At 30.8% G+C, this 18,844-nt stretch overlaps 2 protein-coding genes across 2 annotated transcripts; both read right to left on the bottom strand.

Annotated features, from left to right (window-relative positions):
• Positions 1 to 7,108: 7,108 nt before the first annotated feature.
• On the bottom strand, positions 7,109 to 10,441 carry LOC113865466 (cyclin-B1-2-like). The gene is made up of 4 exons (XM_027500039.1): positions 10,257 to 10,441; positions 9,882 to 9,982; positions 9,347 to 9,444; positions 7,109 to 8,269 (listed from the first exon to the last, which is right to left on the bottom strand). The coding sequence occupies exons 1-4, from the start codon at positions 10,389 to 10,391 to the stop codon at positions 8,169 to 8,171; spliced, it is 435 nt and encodes a 144-aa protein (XP_027355840.1). The 5' UTR covers positions 10,392 to 10,441; the 3' UTR covers positions 7,109 to 8,168.
• A 3,936-nt stretch (positions 10,442 to 14,377) lies between these two features.
• On the bottom strand, positions 14,378 to 17,047 carry LOC113865922 (isoflavone 2'-hydroxylase-like). Its single transcript, XM_027500731.1, has 2 exons — positions 16,072 to 17,047; positions 14,378 to 15,153 (listed from the first exon to the last, which is right to left on the bottom strand). The coding sequence occupies exons 1-2, from the start codon at positions 16,993 to 16,995 to the stop codon at positions 14,533 to 14,535; spliced, it is 1,545 nt and encodes a 514-aa protein (XP_027356532.1). The 5' UTR covers positions 16,996 to 17,047; the 3' UTR covers positions 14,378 to 14,532.
• Between the last annotated feature and the right edge of the window lie 1,797 nt (positions 17,048 to 18,844).

Here is an 18,844-nt window from a genome sequence, read left to right as displayed (position 1 = left end):
CCACATATACTGTGAATGGTTTTCCTCTCTTTATGTTTTTCTCCTTCAGAAGGTGTTGATAAGTAATGTCAACTTATTCGCATGGTCAGCCTTAGATATACCAGGAATAGATCCTAATTCCCTTTGTCATCATCTATCAATTCATAAAGGGGCCAAACCGATAGCATAGAAAAAGAGAAAGATAGGGGGTGACAAAGCACAAGCAGTCAAAGAGGAAACTCGTAAGTTGTTACAAGCCGGGTTTATTCATGAGGTACGATACTCCACATGTCTGGCTAATGTTGTAATGGTAGAAAGAAAATGAAAAGTTGAGGATGTGCACGGATTTCACCGATCTAAATAAAGCATGTCCCAAGGATGCTTATCCTCTCCCCAACATCGATAACCTGGTTGACGGGGCTATTGGCCACAAAATACTCAGTTTCTTGGATGCATATTCCATGTATAATTAGATTCGGATGTACCCCCCGAATGAGGAGAAGACGACATTTATCATGAATACGACAAATTTTTATTATAAAGTTATGCCATTCGGTCTTAAAAATGCAGGGGTGACATATCAAAGGTTAATGGATAAAATCTTTGCAAAGCAAATTGGGAGGTGTATGAAAGTATATGTCGATGATATGGTATTTAAGTCCATCTCTCTTGACAGACATGTTGCCTATTTAACCAAAGTATTCGGTTAGGCGAGGCGGCATGAGATGCGGTTTAACCCAGAGAAATGCACGTTTAGGGTAGCTGGAGGAAAATTTCTAGGGTTCATGCTTTCAGAAAGGGGGATTCAGGCTAATCCTGATAAATGTCAGGCTATTATTGGGATGACGAGCCCTCGCAATACAAAGGAAGTGCAACGACTAGTTGGCCGAATAGCTGCACTCGCCAAGTTCTTGCCTACAATGGCAAAAAGATCTCGGCCTTTTATTGATCTCCTCAAAAAATCACAAAAAATCACCTGGGTAGATGAGTGTGAAGCAGCTTTCGTTCAATATAAAAATATGTTGGCAGCTCCCCCCACCCTAATAAAGCCAAGACCAAATCAAGATATGATCGTCTATTTGGCAGTATCAGAAAAAGCTATCAGCTCAGTTTTATTACATGAAATACCAGAACAGGTACCAATTTATTTCATTAGTCGAGCACTTCAAGATGTTGAAACCTGATATCAACTAATGGAAAAAGTAGTCTTAGCACTGATTCATATAGCTCGGCGTTGAAGGCATTTTTTTAAGAGCTATCGTGGTGGTAAGAACTGGTTGCCCATTTGTTAAAATTTTACGAAAACCTGAGTTAGCAGGTCAGTTAATGACATGAGCGATTGAACTATCCCAATTTGACATCCGCTTTGAAATTGGAGGACCTTTAAAAGCTCAGATACTTGTCGACTTTGTCAATAAGTTCACTCCCCAGAAACAAACTAATACGAACATGTGGATGGATCATCAAACCTTCGTGGTTGTGGAGTAGGAATTATCTTAGAAGTGCCGAATACTGTAATGCTTGAACAATCTATACGGTTTGGGTTTAAAGCATCCAATAACCAATCATAATACGAGGCATTCCTGGCCGGCCTTAGACTTGCAAAAGAAATCAGAGTCAGACGCATCACATGATGGAGTGACTCAAAAGTTGTAGCTAAATAGGTTAACGGTACCTATCAGGTAAAAGATCTGGTCATGTTGCAATACTATCAGAAATTTAAGAAGATACAAGATGAGTTCGAAGTGATATGGTTCAGCATACACCGAGAGCCTTGAATAAACAGGCTGATCGGCTCACAAAATTAGCTACTTAGAGGAAAACCGGTCAGCTTCAAAGTATGATCCAACAGGAAATCAATGTCCCTAGCGTGAACGGACAAGAGTGCATGGAAATAGAAGACATGCCTCAGAATTGGATGACAGTAATCATACAATACCTCGTCAACAATAAACTACCTGACGATCCTGCCCAAGCTAAAAAGATAAGAGAGCAGCCAAATACACCTTTCTCTGCAAAGAATTATACAAGAGAGGGGTTTCAACCCCCATGTTGAAATGTTTAGACAGAGATCAGGCTAGTTATGTGATGAGGGAGATACATGAAGGTATTTGCGGTATCCACTCGGGGGAGAAAATAATGGCAACAAAAGTACTGATAGTCGGATACTATTGGCTGACCTTGTTCAAAGATTGTGAGCTTTTCATCAAAAAATGTATCCCTTGCCAACAACATGTACAAATATACACCAACATGCCGACAACCTTCACCTGATCACTTTGCCTTGGCCCTTTGCAGTTTGGGGAATGGACCTATTAGGACCCTTTCCTTTAGCTAAAGGACAACGCAAATTCCTGATAGTCGCAGTGGACTATTTCACCAAATGGATTGAAGTCGAACCACTTGTCACCATCACAGTAAATAATATTCAAAAATTCACTTGGAAAAACATCATCACGCATTTCGGCATTCCACACTTTTTGATCACAGATAATGGCCTACAGTTCACAAATCGACGTTTTAATGAATTTCTAGAATGATTACATATTAAGCATTGGGTCACCTCTGTTGAACATCCTCAGACTAATGGTCAGGCTGAGACAACAAACAAGGTCATTCTACATGAACTTAAAAGAAGATTGAGTTTGACAAAAGGTGAATAGGCAGAAATATTACCTGAGATTTTATGGGCTTATCGATGTACTCCCCAAACAACCACAAAGGAAACACCTTATCGATTAACCTATGGTACTGATGCTATGGTCCCAGTCAAAATTGGAGAACTGTCTTTTTAGAGGCAACACTTTGAAGAACACTCTAATGCTAAATCCTTAGCTGTTAACTTGGATTTATTGGACGAAACACGTGATCAGCCAGCAATCATGGCTAAGGCTAGCAGAAGAATAATGGCAAGAAAATTCAGTTCAAAACTTAAACAAGGCAATTTCAGGATGGAGACTTAGTATGGAGAGCCATGGGGGAAGCTAGATGAGACCGACAAGAAGGGAAGCTTGCAGCCAACTGGGATGGACCTTTTCGAGTAATAGCATGCCTCAATAATGGATCATACAAACTCAAAACACTCGAAGGGAGAACTATACTGAGGACATGGAATGTGTCACACCTTAAACATTATTTTAGTTCAAGCTTATTATGTAAATCAGTGCACTCTTTTCCTCACTCAGATTTTGTCCTCTTAAAAGAAAGTGAAAAGAGATTTTCTTGAGAAGGTTTTTAATGAGACACTTTGTTAATAAAATTACCTCTTTCTACAAAGTACTCGATTATTACGCATTTTTGCTTATTCCCTCCAAGTACCCCACTCAGGTAAGGATGAATCAATTAAACTATTCCCTCCCGAGTACCCCACTCAGTTAAGGATGAGTCAAATTATTTCCTCCCAAGTTTTTTACTTGGCTAAGGATGAATCAACCAATTATTCCCTCCCGAGCACCCCACTCGGTTAAGGATGAATTAAACTACTCTCTTAAGTATCACCTCTTGGTTAAGGAAAAATTAATTACAAGTATCTTCTCCCGAATACCCTACTTAGTTAAAATTGAATTATTCTAAGTACCCATCTTGACCAATCACTCAATTACGATTAAATCTTGGATCACGACACAATAAAGCAAATGAATAATGTGTAACATAAAATGGCAAACATGAATTGAAGAAACCAAATTTGTATTATCAAAAAGGCCAAAGGCATTACAAAAAATAGACACTATCCGCCTTTGATTTACCAAAAAAGAAAAATTGTTAGTTCCCCACCTTAGCACCATCATGGTGCATAAGGGCGTCTTCGGCAGCAGCGCGAACTTGACAGGGTGCCTCGGTGTCGGGTTCCACCTCTTCATCCACTTCATCATAAGGTAAGAACTTCCCACCAAAGAAGTCCCTAGTTAGATCTAAGCAGAAGTCGGCAGGGACTTGGCAAAATTCAAATGCTTGACGCATAGCATGATAAAAATCGGCCTCATGCTCGACAACTATCTTGTCATTGCATTTGGCAGTGAATGCCCTCATCTCAGCATCAGTTTTTTGCCTTTCCCCTGTCACGACTTCATCTAACTCCAAGGTTTTCACCCTTAGAGCCTCCTCGGTGGCGCACAACCAACCCTCAACAATTTTGAAATGCTCCTTCATCTGAGACACTTCATTCTCTAGAGCTCTGTTTGTTTCAGCCAAATTTGACCGAATCTCTTCATTTTCCTCCAAAGCTTTTTGGAAGGATGAGAGCTGGTTTTAAACCTTTCTTGTTCAAGTAGAGGTTCCAAGGCTAGGTTGTGCAACATCACTATTGCTTGAGACTGCAACTCACAGTACCATTGCTACCGAGACTTGTTATTTTCTTTATTTACAACATATTTCCCTGTCTCTGATAACAAATCTGAGCAGACAAGCTTTGCAGGCTGAATCCCTTTAGTAAAGAATGAGTCATAAAAGACAACGGGAGATGACGGTACAAATAGTGGAGCTGCTTGGACCAATCGACCTCGCAGCTTGGGCATGTTTGCGCTTCCTCTCCTTCTTATTTTTCTTTGCCTTTATCTTTTCTTTTCCATTGCTAACCTTCGGCAAGAACTAAATCACGAGGAGAAGGGCGTGCTTTAGCCAAATTTGGAACCCGATCTAGAAAGGGGTTTCGATGTTCTTCAGCTGAGGTACCCTCATGAGCTCGTTGTCTCAAACCTCGACGATAATTCACATTAAGCCCTCTTTGAGCCATTATACCTACAATGAAAACAAGAAGTTAAATCAATATAATCCGGTATCCAAATTATGCACTACAAAGACAAAGTATACCATCCATGTCCAAGCAAGGTTGGGGGACCTAGGTAGAGATTTCAAATATTCCAAGGCCGATAACTCTTCTGTCGATAACATTTCTTCAGGGAACACCTCATACCGGCGAGGTACTTTGGTCCAATGAAAAGGGAAGAGCGGTTTGTTTTCATTATCAAAAAAATATTTTTTACCGATAGGGTGCACATTTAATTTAAAGTAGCTGGTTTTAAAACCTTGAAAGAGGAAGTATAAGGCTTAAAAAGCAATAGTTCGGACTGCCTTATTAATGACACCCATCTTGCTTTATCTGAAGGACGGATATAGAAAAAATGAAGAAATAACCCTACACTAGACTCTATATAATAAAAGTTACATAAAATTCTAAATGCTTACATCACCGCCCACACATTTGGATGAAGTTGTGTCGGCACAATATTCAAAACCCTTAACACACTCATTTGGAAATCATCAAAAGGAAGTTTTATACATAATTTCCTAAACATATACTCATACACAAAGAATGTGTCGACCATCTCAACACCATCCCCTAAGAATACAAGGTCGGGATTGCCGGAACCATCCCCTCGGCAAACACTTATAGTTATAGGATATAGATCTGAAGCCTCCCATAGTGATATATCACAATGGTCTACAAAGGCTTGAAATCATCTATTTTGTTGAAAACGAGAGAAGTAGACGGCTACTTCACCATCTACCCATTCATAACCAGGAATTGCACAAGGTAGAAACGATGGCCTCTCCCTAGGGGGCTAGAATTCTATAGCGATTCGCTAGACTCAGAACCATCGTTGACAGCATCAGACGATTCAGCATTGTCTTCACACTCCCTAACAGTCGTATCAAGCTCATCCGCAACATCATTCGGCCTTGAAGAAACTTCTTCAAACCTTTCGATCCCTCCGAGGTCCCCAACCTCAAAAGTAGTAGTCGACCTTGCATGGTCTGACAATGAATCTTCCCACTCGAGGAAATACGCCATGAGAAGAACAAGAAAAGAAGAGAAGGACAAAAATAAAACAAGCGTACCTTAAAATATCAAGAGAAAGAAAAGTTTCTAACAAAATATTAGCATATACCCCTCCATTTAGAGCAAGAAAACGTATATGATACATAGACCACCACATATTTATAGAACACAAGGTTTTGGGAAGATAAAGAGTCACACCCTTTTCTAACCATTAGATCTTTTCAGATTAACAGATATGAACGACCAACCTTTCGTTTCAAAGGCACAGACCACGAGAAAACCCTAATTATTGAAAACCCTTGTTTCATGAAACCCTAATTTCATAATATTAGCATATACTCGGACTCACCACCAAAAAGGAAACTGACTACCTATTTGGCAGAAATCTAACATACTGTAAAAATCAAGCAGGTAGTTGATAAAATCATATCATTCTCATCTACAGGAGCATCATGACACTGAAAAGGATCAACAGTCCTTAAAAGCCCTTGTATTGTACCTCATCTGACTTGGGGGCTAATGTACTAGCTAAGATACCACTCGGTCCTGGGGACAGAAGAAAGAATCCGAGTATCCCTTCGGTCCATAAGACGAGTATCCCCCAGACAAGATTAAGAATAAAATAAGAGATATTTTTTACAAATTAAGGTAAAAAATTATTAATTACTTTTTTACAGATTAAGGTAAAAAAATCATTAATTATTTACTTAAATGGAAGGTCAAACACAAGATTGACACATAAAGCCCATTAGCCCATAAAACTGCCTATAAAAAGAAAGTAAGAAGCACAGGTAAAATGTTAACTTTCGAATATTCAATAGCATTTATTGCCTAAACTGACTCCTAAATTTATCATTGAAATGTCTTTCGTAGATACATCCCCCACGTCATATAAGAAGAAGTCAAAGATACTTACAAAGACGTCATATCACTTCATAGAAGAGGATTTTTCAAAAGACTCTTGTTTCCCTAGCAAGAATAGATAAGAATAGAAGAAAATATAAATGGGAATGGAAGGAAGGAGGGGCATGGGAACTTCCAAGTGAGCCTTTATATATATATATATATATATATATTAGTTAATACTTTATAAAATATAAAAATATTTTTAAAAATTTTAAATTTATTAATATATTGTATTGAATAAATAAATTTTTATTAAATTAAAACTATTATTACTATTACTATTGAAAAATTAAATAGTTAAAAATTAATTATTTCTATTCTATTTCTTTCCTCTTTATTTTTTTGAAATTTTTTTTATCTATTTCTCTCCTCTCTATTTCACTCTCTGTTGAACCAAAACAAGTGTTCATTCATTTGAGTTTTATAAAATTAGTTTGAATAAAGATGTATGTTTAAATTACTAAAAGGTAGGAGGATTAATCTTTTTAACTTAAAACTGGAACTTAAAAATATATACAGCAGCGTCTTGGGGAGGTGGAAGCCTGCAAGGATTGGAAGCCCTGACTTGGAACATGGATGCTACCGTCTCCAACATGACACATGCAACTCTTTCCCCATCTTTATCTGGTGTGAATAAAAGCAAATGTCACACTGGTCGCAAAGTATAGGCAACGACATGGAGATAGGAATTGGGAAGGTAGCTGCTTCCATTGGGATAAATCGGCTACCTGGGCAATCAAAGTGTAGATTTGAGATTGATTGTAAAATTTCTCTTCGATTTTGGATTTGTATTCAAGTGGGAAACTTTGACTTGAAAACATCCGAGTTTGTACAAAATGAAGAGCCAAGATTCATGAAAAACACAAGGATAGACCACTTGTCACCGACTAATTTGGCATTTCTTTCTACTGTACCCCATTTCCAGTCGAAGAACGTGCATCATTTTCGTCAACCATTCCATGCATACGAAATAAACCCTTTTCGTATAGAGTATTGAAACAGGGAAAGAAAAAACAAATATACGATCAACTAATTATCCTACATTACTTTATATATACACCTATTATTTTTTCTATTTCTCTCTAAATTTCCCATCACATCTCTCTTCATTTTTTCCCCTCTTTTTTCTCTCTTTCCAGCACCCAACTCACCCATTTATGGGGTGGAAGAATGTCCTTATTCATTGATTATAATCGGATAAGGTCTGACATTTCTTGAAACATGACAATCCATGCTTCCAAGCAGTCATGGTAGAATTAACAGTGGGATATTTGCCAGATGTAACAACAGATGCTCAACTCAAATGCCTGGTACATAAATTCTGCTTTACTTTGAAAGACAAGACGTGTTTTATATGGACCATAACATTTATAATCCCGAACATAGGAAAACACAAGTCCACGAACAAATACCCAAGTTACTTAGACCTTTCCTTCTAATGAATATCAAGGAAGTTTTACCATAAAACACTGTTTTCCGATACTAGAATAACAGTCAAATTTACTTATATAATACTTGGGTGCACCGGTCCCTTAGATAGACCAAGACGAACTTCCATCCCATGATGCATGTCCAGTGGTCGCAAAGTCTCAGATTCGCGAGGGTCTGTAAGCAACGTTAGCAACATTGAGAAGACAGACAGAAACAGAAAAATATAAATGATGTGCATTATGGACAACAACTAAAATTGCATTCCTCAATGATCAGGGATCCCAAATTCATTATTGATAGAAGAAAGCTACAACTAAAAAACAGGATTCTGAGCAGGCTATGTCCTTTTCGGTGGTTAAACCTAATGTGAGCCTAAAATATTATCACTAGGGGATAGAAACTATAAATCTATCTTTACAGTATCAAATTTAAATTATAATGTCACTCATATCTTAAAACAGTGTACCATTTTCAACAGAAAATTCTCAATTAGTCTGAATCAGCTTTGAAAATTTATGTATACATTGCTCTATACATCCCCCTAACCAAGATTGATGGTTGAAAGAGTGATTTAAGTATGAATAAGTCCTAACACACTATGCAATTTGCAAAATTTCAATAGCAATGGAAATTCTAAACAAGTCTAATTCAGCTTTGAAGATTTTAGTATAGACTCTTTAGATTCCTGAATGATCCAAGTCACTGCAACATTAATAATCATCTCAAAACAAAAGGAACATAATTGCATGCACCAATTACCACAGCAAAGCTTTTTCACATTGATCTACAAGACAAATATCATACCACAGCAAAAAGGTGCATAGTTGCTTATGCCCCCCAAAAACAACTTTTTCTGGTATTCCTACTAACATGAAAAACTTGCAAAACAGTTTAATATAATGTTTTAAGGTTTAGAGCATAAGTTCTTCCCAAATCTTAGATAACAGAAAAGATCCAAGGTGGCTACAAATTTATTTAATCAGAAAAACAATTGAAACAGACAAAATCCAGTTATATCCCATGGCAACTATTATTTATGGAGTTCATTTCCAAAGTTAATGAAACATAAGTTCCACAATTGCAGCATAACAATCACAACATTTAACAGTACTAATTTGAAGATTTCATGTTAATGAAGCATAATTTCATTATATCAAGCACAAACCACTTCATAAGCAGAAGCAACATGTTTCAAAGTAGGTAATAAACACTTCCAACAACAATACAAAAAAGAAAGGCAGATCATATCACCATTTAGAAAATCCTCAAAACCAAAGTGATCAAGACTTCCTGTAACAGTCTCCAAACCCAGCATTGAAGATGGAATTGGACCAGGAGGCCGCTGGAACCTACAATGAACAATGGCATAGCATCAAATTAAATTGCTTTTTTCCCTACTTCATGAAAACATATTTAAGCAATTTTATTGAAAAACACACTAGATCTCCATCAAGAGTCAAAGTTCAGCCCACCAAACCATATGAACCAACCAATATGGCAATGTTAGTTAATCACTAATGAGAAACTCATTCACACATTAATAGTTGTTTTAATATTTATAGAACAAGCACAATCTTAGCACACATTAACATTCCAAAGTCATTGCCCTATGTCCCCAGTATGGTGATCTATATGATCTGTGCCTGAAATAACAGCTATACGCAGTTAACAACTAACCACTAACGCAAACAAGGTCATGTGCATATTATCACTGAAACAGTTTTAACTTTCGAAACATCTCAAGAAACTAGACTACAATAGATCATTCCAATTCGAATACTCGTACCTAGACAAGATTTGACTGTCAAGCTCCTGCTTCAGTGGAAAAGCAGTTCCATACAAATTGACTTTGCATTGCCTCCTCATCGCTTCATCGATCCTCCTTGTCTGAAAACAGCAAACCCAAGAAAAATAAAAACAAAAATTGAGTTCAAAATCCAAACTTGCAAAGACAGAACCAAAGAGAATCTGTTTATTCGACGATAAATTAGATTTGTTTCAATTAAAGGTTTTTTTTTTTTTTAAGGGAAACCCTAATTAAAAAGGGAAATAGCAAACAGCTGAAACTGGATAAAGCGGTTCCGAAAGCAGACTATACAGAAAAACGGAGGAAAATTGGAAGTTGAAACTGAAAAGAAGGAAGAAAGTTGAGAAAGATTACAGATTCGACGGAAGATTGGAGAGGGTGCGAACCAACAATGTCGCTCTTGACTCCGTGGAGTCCGAATCGAAGCGCATCGTTTTGAACCCCTCCGATTTGGTGTGGTATGCACTTTGATGCTGTTGCTTCCTCCATCGTCTTCACTTCGATCTTCTCTTCTCCTTCTTTCCCAACAAACAACACAATACAGTGTCCACCAAGCAACGCATTCGCTTTATATATAAGGAATTTGTTTTACCATTTTATTTGGCAAAAATTATTTCACAATTTAGACCCGTGATTTTTAAATTAAAAAGAACAATTATTTAATAAATTTAAAATAAAAATCGTATAAATATTATCAATGTTTTTTATTCGAATTTTATAATTTATTATGATTTTTAATAAATAAATATTTATTATTTTTAATATATACCTTTAATAGATTTATCGATAAATTTTATTACTTAATTGTTAAATTTATGAATGATTATTCCCTTAAATTAATTAGGAATTATAAGGGTATTTATAACAATACTTTATTATAATAATTCATCCGATTAATAACGTTAAATTAATCATTTAATATTTATAATTGATAGTGATTTATGATTTATTTTATATATAAAAAATTATTATATTTACAAAATTCACATTACATTTTTATTTTATTATTTGAGCTTACTAACGTGCGCAAAAATGTCTTATCAGACAAATGAGTCATTAAACGAGTCTATATTTTAATTACCTAGTAAAATTAACAATATGTTTTTATTTTTCAATATAAAATTAAATGGCTAAATAAAATGGAAAATAAAATATTAAAGATAATTAATTTATTCGTATAAATTTTTATATTGTATCAAGAAATATTTTTTAAATATTAAGTGAACAAAATTATCGTTTAAAATATAATTTAATTTATTAAAAAAACAATTCTAATAAGTATTATAATCAAATTGGGTATGAGAATAATTTAAAACCTTTTAATAAATAAAATATAAATAACTTTTAGTGCTGTGGTCTTACACCTACAATTCACCTCATATAAATTACTATACAGTTTTAATTTTCTTTAAATTCTATATATAATAAGCTTATTTTAACCTTAAATTTTAATATATAACAAAAAGGTAGGCTAAGATGATGATTAAATATGGGTTAACTCATTCTCTTAATTAATAAATATTATATTATTTTTAATAAAAAATATATATGTTTATTTGTTATTTTTGTTAAATAATTTGATTTAAAATTAATTAAAAATTATATTTTAAACATAAAAAATATATTTAAAAAATAAAAAATTATATCAAATTAAAATTAATCAAATTTTAAATTTGTAAATATTTTTACATCTATAAATTTTTTAACAATATTAAGTGTGTTTATTATTTTCATGATGACAGTATTGTATATATTTTTTAAAATATTAAAATTTATTTAAATAAATAATTTTGAGTATTTTATAATAGATTACTTAAAAAATTTTAGTAACTTTTTTTATTGTGGGTTTTGTATCTTTATTATTATTTTAAAAATATTTATTGAATATATAATTTTTTAAAAATTTTATAAAAATAAATAAATAAACAATTTTTTTAAAATTAATTAAAAAAATTATATTTTTAATAAAATACATATATATATATTTATTATTTTTATTAAAATTTTATTTTAAATAAAAAAAATTTATAACTCTATTAAATTATGTTATTTTACTTTAAAAATATTATTAATTAAAACGAGTTAATATTCAAATTTGTAATTATTTATTAATTATAAATTATTTTTTAATGTCTATAAATTTCGTACTATCATGTATCATATATTTTTTTTTTTTTTTATAATGAGAATGTTATATTTATTTCTAAATATATTAAATTTTATTTAAATAAATTATTTTAAATATTTTATAATAGATGACTTAACAAATTTAATTAACGTTAGTTTTGTGTCTCTATTATTACTTTAAAAATATGTATTTAATGTATGATAGTTCTTAGAATAATTATATAAAAATAAATAAACATATTTTTTAGAAAGTAATTAATAAATATTATATTATTTTTTGGTAAGAAAATACATGTGTATTTTATTCTTTTTATTCAATTATTTTATTTAAAATTAACTAAACTATATTTAAAATATAAATATTTTATTTAAAATAATAATAAAATTAATAAATTAAGTTATTTTACTTTAAAAATAAATTTTATTAATTAAAATGAATCAAAATTTAAATTTTTAAATATTTATTAATTTTTGCTAAGTTTATAAGTTTAATTTTTTATATCTATAAATTTTACAATATTAAGTATCATATATTTATGATTTTTATAATGATAGCATTGTATTTATTTTTTAAATATATTAACTTTTATTTAAATAAATCATTTAGAGCATTTTGATAATAAATGCTTAGCAAATTTAGCTAACATTCTTTTCATTGTCAATTTTGTATCTGTATTGTTACTTTAAAAATATTTGTAAAATAAGTAGATAAAAACTTTTTTTAGAGAATAATTAATAAGTATTATATTTTTCTTCATATTTTGAACGCTGGTTTTTTATATATTTATTTATTATTTTTATTAAATTATTTTATTTAAATTAATTAAAAAATATATTTTAAATATAAAAAATTCTACAAATCAACTTATTTCACTTTAAAAATAAATTCTATCAATTAAAATAAGTTAAACTTTAATTTTATAATATTAATTTTTGCTAAGTTCATAAGTTAATTGTCTATGTCTATAAATTTTATATTTATAAAATAAATAAATAAACACTTTTTTAAAGTAATTAATAAATATTATTATTTTTCAAATAAAAGATAAATAGGTTTATTCATATTTTTATTAAATTATTTTATTTAAAATTAATTAAAAATATATTTTTTAAATAAAAAAATTTATTTAAATAATAAAAAATTTCATCAATTCTATCCAACCAAGTTCACTTTAAAAATAAATCATATTAATTAAAATAGTCAAAATTTAAATTTACTAAAATTTATTAATTTTGTTAATTTCATAAGTTACTTTTCTTAAATTATAAATTATGTAATATTAAATATCATATGTTTATGATTTTCATGATAATGTTGTTGTATTTATTTTTTTAACATTTTAAATTTTATTTAAATAAATTATTTTAAGCATTTTGAGAACAAATGACTTAACAAAGTTAACTAAAATAATTTTTTTGGCGAATTTTGTGCCTTTATTATAATTTTAAAAATATTTATTGAATATGTAATATTTATAAGATAATTTTATAAAAATAAATAAATAAAATATAATAATATAAAATTACTAAAATTTGAAATATTTTATAATTAATACTTAAATAAAATTATAAAATAATATGTTAAAAATATTTATAAAATTATATAAATAAAAAATATTATTATAATTTAATAATTATCAATAATAAAAAATTGATAGACATGTAACTTAATTTTATAATAAATCGTTATATTTTATTTAATATTATTTAATAATAATAATTTATTTTAAATATTTAATATTATATAAATTTAATTATTCTTTATTTATTATTTTTTAATTTTATTTATTTATTTATTTATAAATTTATAATAAAAAATATGTTATAAAAATAAATATTTTTAATAGATTATAATAATTTTTTAAAAAATAATTGATCTATGAGTTAATCGTAATTCACTTAACTCTATAAATTTCTTGGTTCTAATCCACATTAGTTAAAAAAAATTAGTTAAAGCAGACCTATTTAACACATCTAGTAAATTTAACTAAACTATCACCATAAATTATTTTAAATAAGACATTTTTATCTTGATATCTTTTGTTTCAAAAACATATTTTTTACTTATTTACATTTAAAGATATATAATTTCTAAATAAACTAAAAATATTTTTTATAAAAATATATAAACATACTTTATTAAGTCTTCGCAAAATTTCCTCTTTACACACGGCCTTAAAAATAATACTTATTACATTGTTTCTACTATTAACATTTAGAAAATTAGGGTTGAAAATTTGCATTCTATTATTTGATTAAGCACTAAAATCTTGCCATTTGAGAGATAAGACCTATAATAATATACGGAGAAAATGATCAACAATAAAAAAAAATAAACAACTTTTATACAAGAATTAAAAGGTAATGTTCACTTTATATAAAGATTAAAGCATAATGTTAGATTCACATAAAAATTAGAAAGTGAGACTTAATTGAAAATTTAAAAGTCAACTTAGACTTATGATGATAAAATATATTAATTAATGTATAATTTATCCTTAATTTATATATTAGACAAAACCTTGATAATAGCTTGGCGGGGTCGGCATAAGGCAACCAAAGGTTCAACTTTAGGCAACGTAAGTCCTATTCCTTCTGTCATGTCGATTTCTTGATGCCCAATTCTTTCCCACTCAAAACACTGAATCAAGGCTCCTAATGCATGTCCCATAAAACGTTTGGCCAAAACAACTCCTGGGCAAGCTCGTCTTCCAATACCAAATGGAATCATATCATAAACATGACCACCTTGTTCCCCTTCATCAAATCTTTCTGGCATAAACCTTGTTGGATCAACCCACAAGTTAACGTCCCTATGCAAAGTCCATAGATTCACAAGTAGCATCGTCCCTCGTGGAATATCAAAACCACAAACATTGCAATCAATTGAGGATTCGTGGGGCAGAAGAAGAGGAACCGCAGGATATAAACGTAGTGTCTCCGTAATTGCATTTTGCAAGTATTTTAGTCTTGTTGTGTCCGATTCATTCAACAGTTGATCATGTCCTACATAACTGTCTATCTCAACCTTAACCTTGTTCATTGTTTCTGGATGGTTAAGGAGAAGAGAGAATGCCCATTCCATGGAAGTGGCCGCAGTTTCTGAACCAGCTACAAGAATCGTCTGCATAAGTTTTTCACAGCTACATTATGTTCTTGATTAGGATTTGATTAGATTAACGTCAGAAATTTATTCTTACACGGTTTAATATTTTTTATTAGATAATTTAATCATAAATTTAACAGTTGGATTAAAAATTTCAATCACATAAATAACGTGCAAAATTTAAGATTGATTCAGATTATAATTCATCAACAAAAGGGATGAATAAGAGAAAACTTTAATATTTAATAAATAGTTTTTAATAATATATCTTTTTTTTTAAAAAAAAGGTAATTTTCTATTAATGTCTTGTTTAATTTTATGTTATTATATACATAACAAGTCAAGCCCGTCTATATCAACAAATAAAATCGAAAGATATGGTGCTTAATTTTTGACACACCATATTCCACTTCAATGTGGAGAAATCAATTTCAAATTTTCTTGCACTTTTCGTAGCCGCCACTAGATAACTTAGAGATAGCAAAAGCAACTAAAATTATCTTATGGTAGATAAAGGTTTATTCTGAGTAATTTTCCTAAAAGTTTCTACATAAAAAAATTGTTTTTATCCTAATTTTTTAATTCAGTAAAAATTTACTAAAACTGAATCAAATTAAAAAAAAAAACGCGAAATTGAGTTTTTATTAGTGTGCGTTTATTCTTGTTAAATAATTTAGCTATTTCTTTAGTAAAAAGAAAAAGCATCACGTTATGTTTCCTCTTAGCATATTCGAGATCACTCATCATCGTTCATCAAATTTGGTAAAGGTAAATTTCTAGAAATTTTTTCCAAAAATAGAAAAATATAAATTATTTTCAAAGTATTTTTTATGTTGATTATTTCTCTAAAATTTTATCAACTGAATTCTTATTTTTTCTTGGGAAAATCAATGAGATATGTCATATTAACAATAAAAAAAAAATGAATTTTCTGACCAGGATAACAGCTTTCACGGTTTCATGCGTGTAGAATTGTGGCTCCGTTTGTTGCAAGTCCAACATGACACCAATCAGCGTCACATTCCCTTGTGGGTTTCCTTCATCCACGTGTCTGTTTCTCCGTTGTTCATCAAGGAGCTTCTGCAAGAACCTGTCCAGCTTCTCCATCAGCTTCACCATCTTCTTTTCTACCCCTTGAAAATCAACCCATTGCAATACCGGAAAGAAATCATTCAAATTTCCGTTTCCCATAAGCTCCGCAAACTCCTTCATCAGACTCTGAAATTCCTTCCCTTCTTGTGCAACTTCATGCTTACCATAGTACCGTTTCCCAGATATCATCCTCAGCATCATATTGAAAGAAAGCTCCACAAACTTTGACTTGAGGTCAACCTTTGACATTTCTTGCCCTTTGCACTCTTCAAATATTTGCTTAACCAACAATTCAACCTCTTCTTCTCGAACCCTTGTGAGCATGGCAAGGCGATGGGTAGAGAAAAGCTCCACTGTTGTTAGACGGCGAAGGTTGCGCCAGTAGTCACCATAGGAAGCAAACCCCACAGTCTTGCTATTGTAATTGAGATGCTTAGCGGCAAGTGTTTGGGGACGGTTTGCAAAAGTGATGTCGTTTTTTGTGAAGCATTCTTCTACTGCTGAAGGTGATGAGACAACGAGGACATTGCGTGTCCCAAGTTTGAGAAACATGATGTGGCCATATTTGTGGGTGAGGTTATGTAGACTTCGGTGTAATGGTTCTTTTATGAGGTGGAGATGACCTATGAGGGGTAAAGGTGGTGGACTAGGTGGAAGGTTTTTATGGTTGGCTTGTTTTTTAAGTATGGAATTCAAAAGATTGAAAAAGGAGAGGAGAAAAATTGAACTAGTTATGATCAGAATCGACCAGAAAGTTGCTTCTTCCATATTTGGATATATTATCCAACACAACACTACCTCCTTGCGGCTTCTCTTAATTAGCTATGTTATTGTTATGCTGTGTGTGTGTGTATATCTGTTTAGACCTATGTCGGCAGTCCAAAACGTAGGACTTTTGGTTTAATTTTTCAGTTCAAATTAAATTTGGAATTTTTAGTTTAAGGTGAGTTAAATTTTAAAAAATCTGCAAAAACCAAATTTTACTTGTTTTAGAAACTTTTCTTTTTTTTTAAGAACTTTTTAATCCTATGAACTTTGTTACTCACCATGAGTGTGTCCACTTTATTAAGTTGAGGTTCAAAATATTTGATGTGTCGCAATTGAGTTATAAAATTTATGATAAATTTATCTCTATTTTTATTATTACGTTTACTTGTTTTATTTTTTTTTCTCTTGTTTTTTAAATTTATAGAAAACATACATATTGATTAATTCTCTTCGCGATTTTAAAACATTGAAGTTATAGTTTATATTGTAATAACTGATTTGTAATAATTATGTATTTTTTTTTAAACGTAATGCTTGATAAATATCACTTTCTAATCATTCATATATATATATATATATATATATATATATATATATATTAATTTGATGATTCTATTTGCTTTTTTTAATTTTATTTATATTGAACGGTACTTGATCAATTGATTAAGTATTGTCTTTTTATTTCTTATTTTTTTCTGATGCAATTTTTTTACTTTATAATAATAATTTTTAATATGTACCTTAAAATACATAAATAAAAATGTTAAAATAAAATAAAATGTCTTTTTTTTAGGATTACCATTCTTTGTAATTGAAAAATAACTACGGAAATATTTTTAACCTTTAAATTTATTTTGAATTTATTAAAATATAGATAAAAAGATAATGCCAAACAATTTTTAATGGTGAGAGTTGTAAGCACACACCATGGATTTGAACAGTAATGCTATTCAAACATCCAAATTTGGTGTTTATACTTAATATCGTATACCAATAGTTTTCAAATACAAGGTTGCATATTAGTTATTCTACATACATGAATATATTGTCTAAACTCAAAGTTAATCAATTTTTTTTAAAAAAAAAAAACTACAACATCGTGTAACTCTCCCGTCCACTGGCCTCTGGTTCCTCCTCTCTTCTTCTTGAACAAATCCACAAAAAAAAAAGACATTTGAATCGTGAAGCTACGTTGTTGTTGTCCTTCTTCAACAAAAAAAATTCCTTTCTCACTCTTAGGGACTATTCATTGTTGCGTGACTCTTTCTCACTAGTTCTTTGCAGCCTACTCCTGGGTAGGTTGAAATATTGGTTAGGCATTAGTCGTTGCAGCATCATAGGTACTTTTAGTGTCCTTTTCTTTGGATTTTCTACAATATTGATGAGTACTCTGAAATCATTTTAGATTCCTCTGTGGTAGCCTTATAAACAATGACAGTTAGTGAAAGTAGTTAATTTCACATATTAAGTTAATACATTTTTTACCTAGGTTTTAGTAATTTAGTGTATAAGCCAACGTTAAATCATTTTACATATGTTTTCTGTTAATCCTGAGTATGATAACAATAATGCTATTATTATAACTGTATAAAGATGGTTATTCACCATAAAAATCTAGTAATTCAATTTTTAATTTGATGGTAATTGAATGTAAAAAGTGATAACGTTGCAAAGTGTATACAAATTTTTTCTACTTCTATAATATATGTTAGTGAACTAACTTAATTAATGGCTAACATAAGATTATTAAATTTTTGTCACCAATATTAGGCCATAAGTAGGAAACTGCTACTAATATCATAGAAGATATGCTACGTCTAAACTGTATGAAGATGGTAATTGACATATA

The sequence above is a fragment of the Abrus precatorius genome, unplaced genomic scaffold, assembly GCF_003935025.1.
Source record: "Abrus precatorius isolate BTA unplaced genomic scaffold, Abrus_2018 Scaffold4, whole genome shotgun sequence".
NCBI lineage: Eukaryota > Viridiplantae > Streptophyta > Magnoliopsida > Fabales > Fabaceae > Abrus > Abrus precatorius.
Note: the sequence above shows the minus strand (reverse complement) of the source record. Positions and strands in the feature narration are given on the sequence as shown.

Bases quoted from the DNA above. Each gene is read 5' to 3' on its own strand.
- LOC113865466 (XM_027500039.1), bottom strand. From the start codon at position 10,391: ATGGAGGAAGCAACAGCATCAAAGTGCATACCACACCAAATCGGAGGG. The intron at 9,445-9,881 runs GTACGAGTATTC...TGTTCATTGTAG, and splicing joins GACAGTCAAATCTTGTCTAG to GTTCCAGCGGCCTCCTGGTC. The intron at 8,270-9,346 runs GTGATATGATCT...CGTTGCTTACAG, and splicing joins TTTTGAGGATTTTCTAAATG to ACCCTCGCGAATCTGAGACT.
- LOC113865922 (XM_027500731.1), bottom strand. From the start codon at position 16,995: ATGGAAGAAGCAACTTTCTGGTCGATTCTGATCATAACTAGTTCAATT. The intron at 15,154-16,071 runs GTCAGAAAATTC...AAACTTATGCAG, and splicing joins CCGTGAAAGCTGTTATCCTG to ACGATTCTTGTAGCTGGTTC.